The sequence below is a fragment of the Dromiciops gliroides genome, chromosome 2, assembly GCF_019393635.1.
Source record: "Dromiciops gliroides isolate mDroGli1 chromosome 2, mDroGli1.pri, whole genome shotgun sequence".
Taxonomy (NCBI): Eukaryota; Metazoa; Chordata; class Mammalia; order Microbiotheria; family Microbiotheriidae; genus Dromiciops; species Dromiciops gliroides.
The window spans coordinates 72,017,032-72,034,302 of record NC_057862.1 but is presented as its reverse complement, the minus strand read 5'-3'; the positions used below and the strand labels follow the sequence as shown (position 1 = coordinate 72,034,302).

At 41.1% G+C, this 17,271-nt stretch overlaps 1 protein-coding gene across 3 annotated transcripts in view; it reads left to right on the top strand.

Moving 5' to 3' along the window:
• The window catches only part of VSTM4 (V-set and transmembrane domain containing 4), a 107,828-nt gene that overhangs the window by 25,702 nt on the left and 64,855 nt on the right, over positions 1-17,271 (top strand). For all 3 annotated transcript variants that reach the window (XM_043985508.1, XM_043985509.1, XM_043985506.1), the window contains exon 3: positions 14,981-15,049. In XM_043985508.1, the coding sequence (XP_043841443.1) occupies positions 14,981-15,049 (69 nt within the window). The remainder of the gene's footprint in view (positions 1-14,980; positions 15,050-17,271) is intronic.

Sequence of the window (17,271 nt, the reverse complement as noted above, 5' to 3'; positions counted from 1 at the left end):
ATGGGGGCATTTCCTAAAGCATGAAGATTAATCTCTGTTTAGAGTAGAAAGTTACTTCTAAGTTATAGATCTGGACTGAAAAAGAGTTGAGAGGAATCTTTTTGTTTAAGTCACTTAGATATAGAGGATCTTAGGGTGACTTAAAAGTACCATAGAACACAAGATATAGGACAAACCTCTCATTTTACAGATGAAGATACTGAGGTGCAGAAAACTAAAGTCTGGATTATTGAGACAGCTTTCCAACAGGTCTCCCTGCCTCAAGTTTCTTCTTTTTCCCATCCATTCTCCGTACTGGTTTCTAAGTAATATTTCTCAAACACAAATGAACAGATCTTATCTCCTCCTCTAAAAGCTATGGTGGCTTCCCATTGCCTCTAAGGAAACGAAAGCTAATGAAAGCTCCTGTTTTGGACACTTAAATCCCTTCCCAGGTAATCTACAGACTTACCTCACCGTGCTTTCATCAAATTCTCCTGTCCATGGCTACTTCTCACCCATGACATTCATTCCTTCTCTGATCCTGGCACCTTTGTTTTTTTTTTTAATTTAAATTTAAATTTAAATTTTTTTGCGGGGCATTGGGGGTTAAGTGACTTGCCCAGAGTCACACAGCTAGTAAGTATCAAGTGTCTGAGGCCAGATTTGAACTCAGGTCCTCCTGAATCCACGGCCAGTGCTTTACCCACTGCGCCAACTAGCTGCCCTGATCCTGGAACCTTTGTACAGGCTAGTCAGGGCCGGAATGCACTGCTTCCTCTTCCTCGCTCCTCCTTAGAATTCCTGGTTTCCTTCAAAACCCAGCCCACATGCAACTGAAAGCCTTCCTTGGGTGCCCGCAGCTGCCAGCCTCGGTATTCCCTCAGACTAACGTGGATGGATCTTCTCTAGACTTGTATGTGTAAATACTGGCTCTTCTGAAAGACTGTAAGCTCCTGGAGGGAAGCCACTGATTGGTTTTTGTCTTTGTATCCTCCACAGGCATTTAAGATGCTTAATGATTTATTCATTGTTAAGTGATAAAGCTGGGAGGTGAGCTTGACTCCTCTGAGGCCGCATTCTGACATTCTGAGGTTGTTTCCTTGGAATGCACAAAGTATGCGATAACAGGCTAAGATTTCAGGAAGGTGTGGCTTTGAGATCCTTTTTGGTTTTAACTAACATACATATATAAGCATGTATGTATATGCCATTTAAAATTGAACATTTATATTATATGGCATATGCATAACTTTAGGATTTTCAAAGTGATATACATATGCATATACACATACACCTATACCTACTCACACATATGCACATACATACACATATACACATACACACATGCATACACGCATGCATATACACACAACACATGTGAATGCATGCATACATACCATGAAACAGCTAGGTGGTGCAATGGATAGAATGCCAGGTGTGTAGTCAGGAAGACCTGAGTTCAAATTCAGCCTCAGACACCTCTGCGACCCTTGGCAAGCCACTTAACTCTGTTCGCCTTAGTTTCTTCATCTGTAAAATGAGCTGGATAAGCAAATGGCAAACCCCTTCAGTGTATTTGCAAAGAAAACTCCAAATGGGATCACAAAGAGTTGGACATAACCGAAACAACTGAACAACAACAACAAAAATATACACATGCATATATGTATATGTATATATGCATATGTGTGTATATGTAGACAGGGTTGTAAGTTTTATATATCCATGTGTTAATGAGTGACTTACAGAGTTATATTTGATGTATTTGAACACACATATAAAACTTAGACCCTGTGTGAACGTCTTTCTATAGAAACACAATTCCACAAAAATCTAACATCTAACTATATGTAACCGTACACACACATATTTATCCTGTTGTTCAGTCTTGTCTGACTCTTTGTGATCCCATTCGGGATTTTCTTGGCAAAGAAACTGAATTGGTTTGCCATTTTCTTGTCTAGCTTATTTTTACAAATGAGGAAACTGAGGCCAACAGGCTTACATGACTTGCACAGGGTCATACAGCTGAGGCCAGATTTAAACTCAGGTCTTCCTGACTCTAGGTCTAGCTCTCTATCCACTGAGCCTCCCAGCTGCCTCCTATATATAGCTTATGACCTTTAAGTCACTTTAGCTCTTGAGGCCTCAGTTTCCTTATTTGTAAAATGAAGGGGTTGGATTATGTGACCGGCCTCTAAGGTCCCTTTTTGCTATAAATGGATGATCTGGCGATCCCCATTGCAATGACACATCAGAATGGGTAGGAATCACAGGGATTATTATTGTCCCCTTTTTACATATGAGCAAACAGAGGCTCAGAGAGGGTTAGCAATATGTCCATGTTCATACAGCTCATAAGGGTCAGAGGTGGGGCTTGAACGCAGTTCTTCTCACTTTCCTCACTACAGCACACTGCCTGCCTCTCTTCGGTTCATGCTCTTGTTTCTCAGATCTCGTTGTCCTTTGTTTGCATGTTTTCAAAGTACACCTCTCTGCAAAGGTATCATTCGATGCTACCCTTCCCCCACAGAACATTACAGAGCCTTATGGTGCAGGCCTCTGGCTATGCCTTCTCTCCAGAAACAGCCTGATCACTTGAAAGCTGCATCTTGTTGGCCAGTGACCAAGTGGCCATATTAAAGCTCCAGCTTTCCAGCTTTTTCAGTGTCTGCTGACCATTCTGATGCCTAATAAACTTTTGTCAACCATTGACCTAAGAATGAGAATGTACAAAACTCTTGAAAATTCAAATACCTGGTTTAACAGGGAACAGAGAATGGGGGAAGCAACAAGGGACATAATCTTATCCCTATCCCAGCAGAACCTTGGGCTCCTCCCTTGCATCCTGAATGTGACCCCTGGGTCCCTGCCTTTCATAGGTCAAGTTTTGTCTTATCTCTCTAAGGCCCAGACTTCCATTTGCAATTTTTCTACCATGTCCCTCAACAGGTATTCAGTGTCCCCCTTCAACCTGGCTTCCAAGGGGCACCCGTGTGGGACCATCTTGCTTCCTTGTATCTGTGTCTCTAGTGCTTAGCACAATGACTAGCACATTGTAATGCTTAACACATGCTTTATCATCCATTTGTCTATCTGTCTTGCCAGTCTTATCAATCTGTTTGATCTTTCCTTCCTTTCTTCCTTCCTTCCTTCCTCCCTTTCTTTCCTTCTTTCTTTCTTCCTCCCTATCTATCCATCCATCATCTCTCTCTCTCTCTCTCTCTCTCTCTCTCTCTCTCTCTCTCTCTCTCTCTCTCTCTCATCTATTCATCTACAAATATGGAGCAGGTTACCATCACGAAGATGCGTGTGGGTAGTATCAGTTACAAAACCTGAAAGATTTATTGTTTCTAAACTCCTGTTTCAGAGAATGAAAACTGGTCCTTTTATTCAGTAACTGGGTCATTCTTAGAGTCCTGTTTCTTTTCCTGACAACTTTGTCCTCAGGGGAAATGTCATTTAGTTTGTGCTTTACAAATACGCCATCAGCTGACTGTGGAAGGAAGGAGTGGGTAAGAATGGACTTCTTTCACCAGATGGTCCAGGTCACCCAGAGGTTCTGTTGACGTGTGGCTTCTCTGAAATCTCTAGAGAAAATTCTCTTTAACTACTTCTTGGTGAGCTGACAAGAGGGGAGAGTGATGGGTCACTGATAATATAGAGATGGAGCTCCAATGAGTACTTGGAAGTCCAAATGATGAGAGGATTCTCCAGGGATCTAGGGCAGCTGTGTGATTTCTGTCATCCCTCCCCTGAGATTCCTTGTCCAGCTATAAATATCACAGAAACATCTTTTACATGCATATCTTGGTATTACTGTTTCCTTGGAAAATGAACTCCAATGGCAGCCGTGGAAGGGGGAAATTAATTGAATATATTTGAACTAAGAATAAAGATTTATAGCAAACTTCATCTTGTCTTAGCGACAGAGCCATCATCATTGTACCCTTGAATCTGTGCAAAGTACATCATAAAGGAGCAGAGGGTATGTGAGTACAGAGTAAGATGATAAGATCATTGATTTGGAACTGGAAAGGACTTTAGAAGCCATCTGCTCCTCATCCTCAGATGAGGAAACAGTCCAAAAGAGGTTAATTGTCTTGCCCACAGTCCCACGGGGGGCTTTGTCAGAGCTAGGCTTTGAACTTAAGCCCTTTGGGTCCAAGCCCATCACCTGGGTGTTTCAACATGCAGAGATTAACTTCTGCAAAAGCTGAAGCTCTCCAAGTTCAGGTTACCCATAGGAAAGGAAGAAGGGTGGGCGTTGGACCTGTACTTTCATAGGGAACTTCCAGTGAGGAAAATCCTTCTGCCAGCACAGAGCAGTACCTTCCCTGTCATTTATGGTCTTAGAGAGGAGCTCAGGGCACTGAAATGTTAAGTAATTTGCTCGAGGTCACACAGCTGGTAGATGTTAAAGGCAGGATGAGTTTGAAATCCTCTCTGTACCCACTATGCCTAACTGCCTCATGTGTATGTAGACTTTCCTTCATAATTCTGGCCCCAAGGGAGTCAAGAATGATAGTTTTGGGGTAGCTAGGTGGTGAAGTGGATAAAGTACCAGCCTTGGATTCAGGAGGACCTGAGTCCAAGTCCTGAGTCTGGCCTCAGACCAGTGATATTTACTATCTGTGTGACCCTGGGCAAGTCACTTAACCCTCACTGCCTTGAAGAAAAAGAATGATAGTTTTGACTTGGAAATTCACACTATTTTTCACATCTGAACCACGGAGGTAGGGGCAGTTAGGTGGTTCAATGGATAGAGGACCAGGGCTGGAGTCAGGGAAACTCATCTTCGTGAGTTCAAATCCGTCATGCACTTACTAGCTGCATGACTCTGGGAAAGTCACTTAATCCTGTTTGCCTCAGTTTCCTCATCTGTAAAATGAGATATAGAAGGAAATGGGAAACCATTCCATTATTTCTGCCAAGAAAACTGCAAATGGGAGTCATGTAGAGTAGGACATGACTGAAAAACAACTGAACAAAAACCACAGAGGTAATGCAAGGTAACATTTCAGCAAGATCTGTGACTCATTGTCCCACAACATCACAAAGAGATATGCCAGGTCAAGCCACCTTTAACTAGTAGGCAAAGCATGTTAGTATGATATTGCCCTCCTGGGTCAATGCTTCTGATTATACTCTTTATGAGATAACCAAAGGAAAGTAGGATTAAACGACAATTAATTATTGCTACTTCATGACCCCAAGAGAAGGTTCCAAAAAAATGCCCAGGGATGCACTTTCTGAAGTAGAAGTTTTCCTGCAAAGCTCCCAGTGTCCTCTTTCTATTCCTTCAGACACCCTGTTCCCTCACAATCTTTCTCATCCCTTTTATAAAACTTGTTCTTGGGTGAGAATCTGGCCGACTTGATGACAACTTCATGTGTTTGTCACCCTGTCCCCTCTTCCAAGGGCATTTGCATTTTAAGCCTTATTTCTAACTGGGGCATGAAAGCCTTTGTCCTTTGTGAAAGGCCTTTTTTGGTATTGGTGAGCAGGCGAGAAACTGATTTTGAAAAATAAGGGGACTTCCCTGTATCCTTGAAATTGCATCTTTTACGTGACTGCTCACTTTCCCATCCTCTATGACTGGGCCTTGCTTTTCCCTATATTGTCATCTTCTCCTTTGTTGTAACTGTTCTATTTAAACAAGAGACTGAAGCCCACTAATGTCTAATTAAGCTTGGGAGTTGTTTTTCTTGGAATGATATTGCAGTGTATTGTCTGTGATGATCCTGTAAAAGGGGGAAGTCGATTCCCTTCCCATGGAACTCTGTGGGAATTTTCTGAGGCAGGAAACAAGGCTTGCATTTTTCACACCTTTTTGAATATTTGATCTCGCCACAGAAGCTGCCAAAAAAGTGTCCATTAACTTGGCGTTGTTCACTTTTTTTTTCCTATGGAAAGAAGGCTGATAAAAATCACTAGTTTGTATCCCTGTCTGTATTCTTTAGAAATGTTTCATTACTCAGAGTAGTTCCAACCAAGTTTTCCCAGAGTGGCAGTAGCGGGGCCCCACGGTCTTGTCCTTTTTTTGTTTTTACAGCCCCTCAAATTCCGGTTGGTGACATAGCGGTGGATATCATGTGCCCCATTGTTCCCTCACAATGCCACATGGTCATACCATGATATTTTACCCTGGCCAGCATCACTCTAGAAAAGGACAGAAAACTCTTCCTCTTCTCAAAAAAAGGGGGGGAGGTCAGCAGCCCTAAGAGATAGATAATAACAGTGAAGGATAGTTATAGAGTGCTTTAAAGTTCATGCAACTGACTTTTTGTTGTCATTATTACTCGAACCTAATGATTTTATCTAATAATGACAGCAAACATTTATAAAGTACTTACTTTGTGCCAGACATTGTGATAACCATTTTACAATTATTATCTCATTTGTTCTTCACAACAACCCTGGGAGGTGGGTGCTATTATTATTCCAACTTTACAGATGAGGTCCCAGCTGGGTCATACTATATCTAGGACAGCTGGGTGGAGAAGTTGATAGTGCACTGGTCTTGAAGTCAGAAAGGATCATCTTCCTGAGTTCAAATCTGGCTTCACACAATTACCAGCAGTGTGACCCCGGGCCAGTCACTTAACCTTGTTTGTCTCAGTTTCCTCATCTATAAAATGAGCAGAAGAGGGGAATGGCAAACCACTCCAGTATCTTTTTTTTTTTTTTTTTTGGCAGAGCAACGAGGGTTAAGTGACTGGCCCAGAGTCACACAGTTAGTAAGTGTCAAGTGTTTGAGGCTGGATTTGAACTCAGGTCCTCCTGAATCCAGGGCCAGTGCTTTTCTACTCCAGTAGCTTTGCCAAGAAAACCCCAAATCAGGTCAGGGAGAGTTGGACACAACTGAAACAACTGAATAACAACAACAAGAGATGAGTAAACTAAGGCAAACAAGGGTAAAGTGCATTGCTGGGGTGATACATCCAGCAAGTGTCTGAGGCTGGATGGTAACTCCAGGCCCAGCACTCTAGTCACTGTGTCAGCTAGTTTCCCCATGTGGAAACTCCTTCCATCACTGAAGATCTCAGCAACTTCTCTGTAATTTGTGGTGTCCTGGAATTGTCTGGAAGCATTCCAGGATGGAGTGACTATAGTCTATAGTCACAGAGTCATACGTATTAAAGGCAAGATTTGGAGACTTCGTTTTCCTGACTAGGGGTGGCCATCTATCCACCATAACACATTTTTTCTCCTTCAAGGCATTATTTCATCTTATTCTTACAACAAGCCTGTGAGCTGGGTAGTACAAGTGTTAATATACCTATTTTATGGGTGAATAGACTGAGGCTTAGATGAGTCAAGTGACTTGCCTAAATTCATACAACTAGTAAATAAACCATGAATTCAGCTGTTGGCATCACAAAACTATTTTTTTTTCATATGAGGATAGATACTACAGATGTGATTTCATTGATATAGGAAATTCCCAGGTGAAAAAATTACCTGTGCAAGTCTGTATCTTCCTTCCAATTTATAATGATTTATATAAATATATACACATGTATATACATATACATATATAGACACACATATATGTATGTACACATACACATATACCTGCCTACACATGTACTTACATGCATGCATATGTGCATGCATACATACACACATGCACATACATGTGTGTGTGTATGTCTATGTGTATATATCTATATTTGTATCTGTATCTATATCTATATATGTGTATATCTAAATCTATATGTATATGTGTGTATGTGTAAATGTATATGTAAATCTCTATCTATCTATCTATCTATCTATCTATCTATCTAATAAATTAAAGAACTAAGAGGTCTAGTGACTTGCCCAGGGTCACACAGACGGTATGTGTCAGAGGCAGGATTTGAAGCCAGCCCTTCCTGGCTCAAATACTGGTGCTTTTTTTTTCAGGTGGAATATTAAATTAGGAGAAATTAAACAGAAACCCATGGGTCGTATGGCACTAGTAAGCTGGAGTTGAAAGATTTTCCATCTCCTTCCCTCTCTGTGATTCAGGCTCCCAGAGAGTGCTCCTATACCACAAGTTAGAGCAGAGCAAATTGAAGCCTGCCTCGGGGCTTAGCTCTTGTTCCCAAGGCTACACAGCCTCCTAATTCCGGACTCATTTGAGTCCATTAGGGCTGCAGCTTCTCTTAGCCCGGGGACCATGCATTTTACTGTAACTAAGAAAGTCTTAGCGCAGCTCATCCTGCGGTTTGAAAGTTCAGCAACTTTTCTTCTGCTATGATAAAACGTTCCATCAAAGCATTTCATGCACTTCCCTTTCCTTTGGTCCCTTCCAACCTCCCTGGGCTTTTAATGTTCTATTTCCATCGTCCCACAGATGACGGTGTTGTCTGCACAAGGTACTTTTACAGAGATGTCGGGGAGCTTTGCTTATCCAATGGAGTTTACCCCTTCCCTGTGCACCTCAAATGGTCACTTTGCCTCTTTGGCCAAGGTCCACTGCCGTGGGGGGTTGAAACGTGCCCAATTCCAGACGGGGCTCACTCGTGCGCCGCATGTCTGGGGGACAATTGATGTGAAGGAAACCCAGCGTTGGGTAATGCAGCTAATGTTTCTGTCCTATGTGTATTTTTTGCTTAATGAGAACCTGCCTGAAGTCAGACCGCAAACCCCCCTTGTAGGCAGGAGTGTCTAACATTCAGGTAATTAAAATGCTGAAAAACAGCTGGGATTGTGTTTTAGAAGCAGGGTGGGATAGGTGCTGGATTTGGGAAGACAGGGATTCAAATCTAACCTTAGACACTAACTCTGTGTCTCCGAAGGGGCACGACTGCCTCATTTTCCCCATCTATAAAATGGAAATAATAATAGTACCTACTTCCCAGAGTTGTGAATCAAATATGATAGGAAGGAAGAAAACAAGCATTTATTAAGCATCTACCCTGTACCAGGCACTGTGCTATATTGTTGCTTAATTGTTTTTCAGTTGTGTCCAATTCCTCATGAGCCTGCTGTTTGTTTGTTTTAAGCAAAGATACTGGAGTGGTTTGTGGCTGCCTTCTCCAGATCATTTTTACAGATGAGGAAACTGAAGCAAACAGGGTTAAGTGACTCGCCCAGGGTCACACAGTTAGTGACTGCGGCTGGATTTGTACTCAGGAAGATGAGTCTTTTGACTACAGCCAGGTCTGGCACTCTATCCATGGTGCCACTTGGCTGCCCCCTGGAACTGTGCTAAGTGCTTTACAAATAACATCTTATTTGATCTTCATAATCACCCTGGTAAGTAGTTACTATTTATGATCCCCATTTTACAATTGAGGAAACTGAGGCAGGCAGAGGTTAAATGACTTGCTTAGGGTCACAGAGCTAGTATCATTGTAACACTGGGTTTGAATCCAGGTCTTCCTGACTCTAAGCCCAGTGCTCTATGTGACTTGTCAGCTAGCTGCCTCTGGTAACATCTGGAAAATACTTTGCAAACCTTAGTGTAGTCTATGAATTCTGGCTACAATTGTCATTACTAGCTCTGTGGCCTTAGAGATCACAGCGTTAGAGCTGGAAGGGAGCTGAGAGATCATTTCGTCCATTTCTCTCATTTAACAGATGAGGAAGGGGGCGGCTAGGTGGCACTGTGGATAAAGCACAGGCCCTGGATTCAGGAGGACCTGAGATCAAATCCAGCCTCAGAAACTTGACATTTACTAGCTGTGTGACCCTGGGCAAGTCCCTTAACCCTTATTGCCCCACCAAAAAACAAAAAACCAAAACCAAAAGCAAAACAGATGAGGAAATGGAGGCCCAGAGAGGTTATGTTAATTTCCCAAGGTCACACGGGTAATAAATGGGAAATCTAGGATTTGAACCCAGGTCCTATAATACCAAATGCAGGACCTTTCCCACCTTACTTTCTACACTCAGACTTGAGCTGTAAGGATAAACCGAGGTAATACATCTAAAATGCTTTGTGGACTGAAAGTCCCTATATAAACATCAGCTCCACTGGTTGGGCCCCTCAAGTGTTCACTGCCTTCCAGAGAGGATGCTACGTCCAAGTCCCCTGCACAAGGGTCTCACACAAGGACTGTCCTTGCTATCAGGCCGAGAGCAAATGCCGCCTGAGAGCTCATTCACAATGGACTGCATCTTCTGTTCTGTAAGGTAGCAGGAAAGTGAGAGCATCACAAGTAATTCCCTGAAGGCTTAAAATTCATAAGCCAGGTGACCCCGTAACATGACCTCCTGTAATTATCTTCAGCCTCTCCACCTCTTCTCTGTGCCTAATAACACCTCGACACAAGTCAGACAGCAGAGGGGAGAAAAATGACTGTTCCCTGGTGTTCAGAATGAAAGGGAAGGATTAATAGAACCTTTGAGATAGTCCCTTCCTATGTGCCCCTAGCTAGAAATCATTTAAATTGGGTGAGCAGAAAATAATGCTGATTCACTTTGCCATAAGAATAATCTGACTGAGGGTGCACAATGTGGCCTAAACAACTTGGGTGAGCCTGTGTGTGTGTGTGTGTGTGTGTGTGTGTGTGTGTGTGTGTGTGTGTGTGTTGGGGGGGGTGCTTAAATTTCTTTTGTTTTTTTGGGTTTTTTTGGTTTTTTGGTGGGGCAATGAGGATTAAGTGATTTGCCCAGGGTCACACAGCTAGTAAGTGTCAAGTGTCAAGTCCGGATTTGAACTCAGGTCCTCCTGAATCCAGGGCCAGTGCTTTATCCACTGCACCACCTAGTTCCCCTAGGGTGCTTAACTTTCAGAGGAAGTATTAGTAGAGACCAATGAGATTGGTTATCTAATTTAATCTATTTGGAACAATTGTAAAAATTAGGATTATAAACTTCATGATCTCAGAGGTCATAGAATTCAATTCCCCTTATTACAGATCAGAAACTGAGTCTCAGAGTCAAAGTGACCTGTCAAAGTGACCTGTCCAAGGTCACACAGATAATAAATGGAGCCAGGATTTAAGGTGTTGGACCACTGCCTATAGAAGGTACATATTCCTCACTGCCTTCCTCAAGTGACCAGTGGTGGTTATCCCTGTCTGCTTGAAAACCCCAATGGCCAAGAAATCATCAATCTCTGAGACAACCTATTTCATTTTGGGATAGTTCTCATTGTTACGATGTTCTTCCTTCTTTCTTAGGATAACATTTTCCTCTTTGTAACTTTCGTCCATACCTTTGGGACCAGAAAGAATAAGCTTCCTCCTTCTTCTACTCGATAATTCTTCAGGAAGAACTGAATTCGATCCAGCTTCAGTTTCGTACTAAACTGTGTGATCCTAGACAAGTCATTTAATCGCTGTCTGCCTTAGTTTCCTCATCTGTAAAATTGGAATGATAACAGCACCTACCTTCCTAGGGTTATTGTGAGGATCAAATGAAATAATATCTGTAAAGAAGTGTTTAGCACAGTCTTTGGTGCATAAAGGGTGCTATATAACTACTATTTATTATTATCATTTCATATCATATTATATATCATATATATATGATTTCTCTCAACTATTCTCAACAAATACATAGCTAGATTTTGGTTTTGGGTGTAGTATTTTACAATGTAGTTTTGGTTTGAGGGACTGGAAAACAGTGGAATTTTCACATTATCTGTTAAGAACTAAAATATTATTTTAAAATCTACTCTTCTTTCTAAAACCACATATACTCTTTTGACCTGGCCCCGAATTTATGAAGTGAGCAGGAGAGAGATAAGACTTGAGGCTGAATGAAGGGAGGTAATGAGCGATGCTGCCAGCATTGAAAATGAGGTTTGGGGGGCAGCTAGGTGGTGCAGTGGATAGAGCACCGGCCCTGGAGTCAGGAGGACCTGAGTTCAAATCCGGATTCAGACACTTGACACTTACTAGCTGTGTGACCCTGGGCAAGTCACTTAATCCCAATTGCCTCACCAAAAACAGAAAAAGAAAAGAGAAAGAAAGAAAAGAAAGAAAAAAGAAAAAAAGGAAGAAAATGAGGTTTGGCCTTAACAGATTGCAATATGAAAGATGAGATAGGAGCCACTGACTTAGTTTCCCTCCTTTGGTGCCCAAGAACACTACAGACATCTTCTCTGCCTCTTGTTTTCCCAATATTGTCTCCTCTGTCCAACACATCTGACTGAAGGGAAGAGGAGATTGGCAAATATACACGGTGTCAATGCATTCTGAAATAATTCCCTCTCCAGTGGACCTTCCCAGCAGTAGAACCACTTCAAGGTGGACTCCTGTCCTTATGCTATGGGTGGATCCTCTTCTTTTATCAGATTCAATAGTTTAAATATGACTCAGACATACGGGCATCTCTTGGCAAGTAAAGAACTACAGAAATAGTTTACATTTATGGATGTGAAAAAAATCTGGGGAGGTTAGTGGACCATAAGTTTCCTAAGTGTCAGCAGGGTGATATGACAGCTAAAGTTAATAGGATCTTGGACATCAGAGAAAAACGTATCTGAGGGGCTGTTTCCAGTTCTGAACATCATTGTTTAGGCAGGCTATTGATAAACTGGACACTTTCTGGAGTAAGAATTTAGATTGATGAAGGGCTTCCAAGTCCATGCCCTTTATGAATGACCTAATGGAAATGTGCATGGTTACTTACTCTGGAGAAGAGAAGGCTGATATAGACCATGGGGATTAGCTCTTCAAGGACTTTAAAAGACTGTCTCAGGGATTCAACTTCCTCTGCTTGGCTCAAGATGGCAGAGCTAGGAATGGTGTGTGAAACTTACATGATACAAAGAAAAGTTTCCTAATGAGTGGAACTATTTAAAAGGAGAATGAGTTCCCTTGGGAGGTAGTGAGTTCCCACTCTCTGGAAGACTTAAAAGCAAAGGTTGGATGACCACTTGTGGAGCATTTTGAAATGAAGGTTTTTTCCCTCAGCATGTGTTGAACTTAGTGGCTTCTGAGGAATTCCTTCCAACTCTGAAACTTCCAAATATTGCCATTTAAATTTTGTAAAATACTTTATGGAGCACCTAGGTGGTGCAGTAGATAGAGCGCTAGTCCTGGACTCATGAAGACTCCAAATCTGTGCTCAGACATGCACTAGCTGTGTGACCCTGAGCAAGTCATTTAATTTTGTTTGCTTCAGTTATCTTGTTTGCAAAAATGAGCTGGAGAAGGAAATGGAAAGCCACTTTAGTATCGTTGCCAAGAAAACCCCAAATGGGATCACAGAGAGTCAGACACGATTGAAATGACTGACAACAACAAAACGCTTTACATACATGATCTTTCTTTAGCCCTCATAACAACCTTGTGGGGTAGCTGTACTTTTGTCCAAGTGCAAAAGGACTTGAAACATATTTCTATCACCATTATACTTTGGGTGCAAGAAGATAATGAGACAATATTGTCAAGAAGTTTGAGTCTTTTTGGAAGCTTTGGCTCATTATATAATCTAAATAAATAAGTAAATAATATGATATAACATTATATAGTATAATGTAGTATAAAAATAACATACATCCTAATATTTACTTTCACCCTCAGACTTGATATTAGTATTAATACAATTAATACAAATTGGGCATTTTATGAAAAACAGATTCAGCTCTTTCCACATTGGAGCTGACATGAATTGTCTGTTTTATGTAGTGATGTTTTAGCATTGTTCCCAGAAGACTGAAGAAAAAAAAAATCTGAATCGTTCTTGACCTCTGACACTGTCTTATTTGATGATTGACGATGCCTTGAGTGTTGGGGAGTTTGGTGACAGGCAGCCCACTTGGTTTTTGTGAAACTTAGGAGTCTCTTAGTGTGTCTTTTAACATCCCTCATGATGGACCACCATGAAGATGTTACCGAGGTAATGAATTTTAGAGGTCAAAAGGAGTTGGCTTTGCTTTCTAGAGGTATGGGAGGGAATTCTATTCTTGGCTCATTTCCCCAGTTATTCTTAAAAGAAATGAATAAAAATGTTGCCTTTTAGACCCAGTTAAAGCCTGTCTACTAAGGAGCAGCACCTTGAACTTGTAGGAAGATGGAACACTACACCTGGGTTTTCTCTGGCAAGGAAAAACTGATCATTAGGCAAAACCAGGGTAACTCAGGCCAGATCCATACTTTGGAGAACTAGCACCACTTTGACAACTTGCATAGGAATGACTTGACTTGTCTGATTTCAGGTGGATTATTTGGACTAAATAAATATGAGTTCCAATACTGGTTTTGAAGAGGGGAATAGCCAAGGATTTCTAATTCATATAATCCAACATTCATTCCCAGAACTTAATGTGGAAATAAATGAGAAGTAGTTATTCTCTACTTTAGTTTATAATTTATTAAAATATTCATATTTCACAATGAGGTACTCAAAGAAAAGTAGATGGATAATTAATTAAAAGATTATAATAGAAAAATAGAAACACCTCCACTTCTGCAGAGGTCAGACTTTGGGTAACCTCAGTGCCCTGGATCATAGTCCTCTACAGATAATTGAGAAAATAGCTGTCACTAAACCCATATCTTTGGACTGCTATATGGACTCTTACTGACTCTTATTTGACAGATAATTTTTAACAGGCTCAACAATCAGGTATTTTAGCTTATAATTGATTGGGAGTAATAAATGTAAGATCTCTGAAGTCAGGGAACTATCTCTGTATCACCAGTACTTAATATAATGCCTCAGACACTTACTAGCTGTGTGACTCTGGTCAAGTCACTGAACCCTGCTTGCCTCAGTTTCCCCATCTGTAAAATGAGGTAGAGAAGGAAATGGCAAACCACTCTAGTATCTTTGCCAAGAAGATTCCAAATGGGGCCACAAAGAGTTGAACACAACTGAGATGACTGAACAACAAAGATATCACTACATATCAAAAAAGAGAATGTTTCCACAAACATTAAGTTGCTATTGTTGTTATTGGTGTTCCAAATATTTTGGAAAAGGGCTTAGATTTATTTTAGTTATTGACTCTCCATCCTGTTACTCTGGTAGAAGGCATCAAGGATATTCCTTTAGGTTTCATGTGCTTTTTGTTAATACCCCTCCCCCCCCTTTTTTTTCTTTTTAGTGATTTCTCTCAAAGCATCAGATGATTCCACTTTTGAGAAAAAGAAAGAGACCTGGGCATTTTTTGAAGGTAAAGTATCAATTACCCTTACAATCAAATTTTACTAACCATGGATAAGAGAAGGAGTCAGGAACCTAAGTTTTCGTTTTTACTGTGGCAACTGTATTTATCTTCCTTGTTGCCTATACTCACATATCAGTTAAATGGCAGTTCCCAGATGGTGTGAAACGCTGTGTTTCAGACTTAGAGATGATGATAATAATGATGTGATGATGAGATAACATTTATATTGTGCTTGATTGCTAGGTGGAAAGAGGCTGGGATTTAGAGCCAGGAAGACCTGAGTTCAAATCTTGCCTCAGACACTTCTTAGCTGGGTGACCCTGGGCAAATAAGTTGCTTAACCTTTTTAACCTCAGCTTACTCATGTGTTTGGAGGCTGTACTCAGTGGTGTCCAATATTCCTTCTAGCTCTAGCTCTACAATTCTTTGCCACAGAACTTCAATATGTTTGCCATGATCATACTTTCTTTCAAGAGACTCTCATAGAGTTCTAAAGTAATTTGAAGTTCAAAGGGACTTTCAATTTGGAAATCACTGAGGCTGAAGAAAAGGCACAATGAATTATTATGATGAAACATTTCCCTTTTGTGGTCACAAGTGACCTACAAATGACTTCAGAGATTTACTAGCTGTGTGACCCTGGGCAAGTCACTTGACCCTGTTTGCCTCAGTTCCTCATTTGTAAAATGAGCTGGAGGAGGATATGGCAAACCACTCCAGTATCTCTGCCAAGAAAACCCCAAATGGGGTCACAAAGTGTCAGACACGACTGAAAAATGACTTAACATGCATAGTCTTCTGAGATCTATCTATTAGAAATACTCAGTTGGATGTTGCATTGGCATCTCAAACCCAACACATCCAGAAGACAACTTATCTTTTTCCCAAAACCTAACTTCCCTATTTTTGTTGAGGATGCTACAACCCTTTCAGTCATCAAGGTGCACAACCTTCAATTCATATCTGTCTCCCTCATCTACCTTACTCCTTCCCTATGCACAGTTGCTAAATCTGACTTAAATCTACTCCAACAACCCAGACTGACTGGATCCACCATTTCTTGTGTCCATGCCCCCTTTACCACTCACACTGCTAAATACTAGTTTAGACCCTCATACAATCTCATCTGGACTACTCCAATAATCTCCTAATAAGTGTCCCTGACTCAAGTTTCTCCCCATTTCAATCTATTCTCCACACTGCTACCAAAGCATTATTCTTTTTTCCCATTTATCTCTCTATGTACCTATCTGTCTATCTGCCTATCTTTCTATCCATCTAAGTATCTATCATCCATCCATCTATCCATCCATCCATCCATCTATCTATCTATCTATCTATCTATCTATCTATCTATCTATCTATCTATCTATCAACTGAATCATTGGGTTAAAGACTATGATTATTTTTGCAGACTTTTACTGAATACCATTAGATTCTTCTCCAAAGCAGTTTTCTGACTTTGAAATTCCATCAGCAGTGAATGAATATACTTGCTCCCTACATCCCCAACAGTGCTGAGTTTCACAGTGTCACTTAAATTTTTGTTTTATCATAGGTTGAATCTGTTGAAGATACATCAGTATAACCCTTCTAATTTCTACATCAAAGCCTTCACTGACTTAGACAATACAAGTATTTGTTCAGGAGTTAGTGTAGTAGAGAGATGTAGTGACGAAGAATGGATTGTACTGGCCTTGAAGCCAGGAAAACCTGGGTTCAAGTCTCTCCTCTGACATCTACCAGCTGGGTGACACTGCACAAGTCACTCAATATTAGTCAGTTCTCTAAGACTAGAAAAAAAGTGCTGCCTCCCACTGGTATCATCGCTCGGGAGGTCACCATATCAATGAAATCACAGGTCTAGTCCTATCTCTACAATGCAATATAATTAGGATGTTGAATACACTTTAAAAGCCTACATTTAGGGGCAGCTAGGTGGCACAGTGGATAGAGCACCAGCCCTGGAGTCAGGAGTACCTGGGTTCAAATCCGACCTCAGACACTTAACACTTACTAGCTGTGTGACCCTGGGCAAGTCACTTAACCCCAATTGCCTCACTAAAAAAAAAAAGTCTACATTTAAAATGTAGAGTTTATACTGAACACTCTCTTATTTTTATTTTCTTTTGGTGAGGCAATTGGAGTTAAGTGACTTGCCTAGGGTCACGTTGCTGGTAAGTGTCAAGTGTCTGAGACCGGATTTGAACTGAGGTCCTTCTGACCCC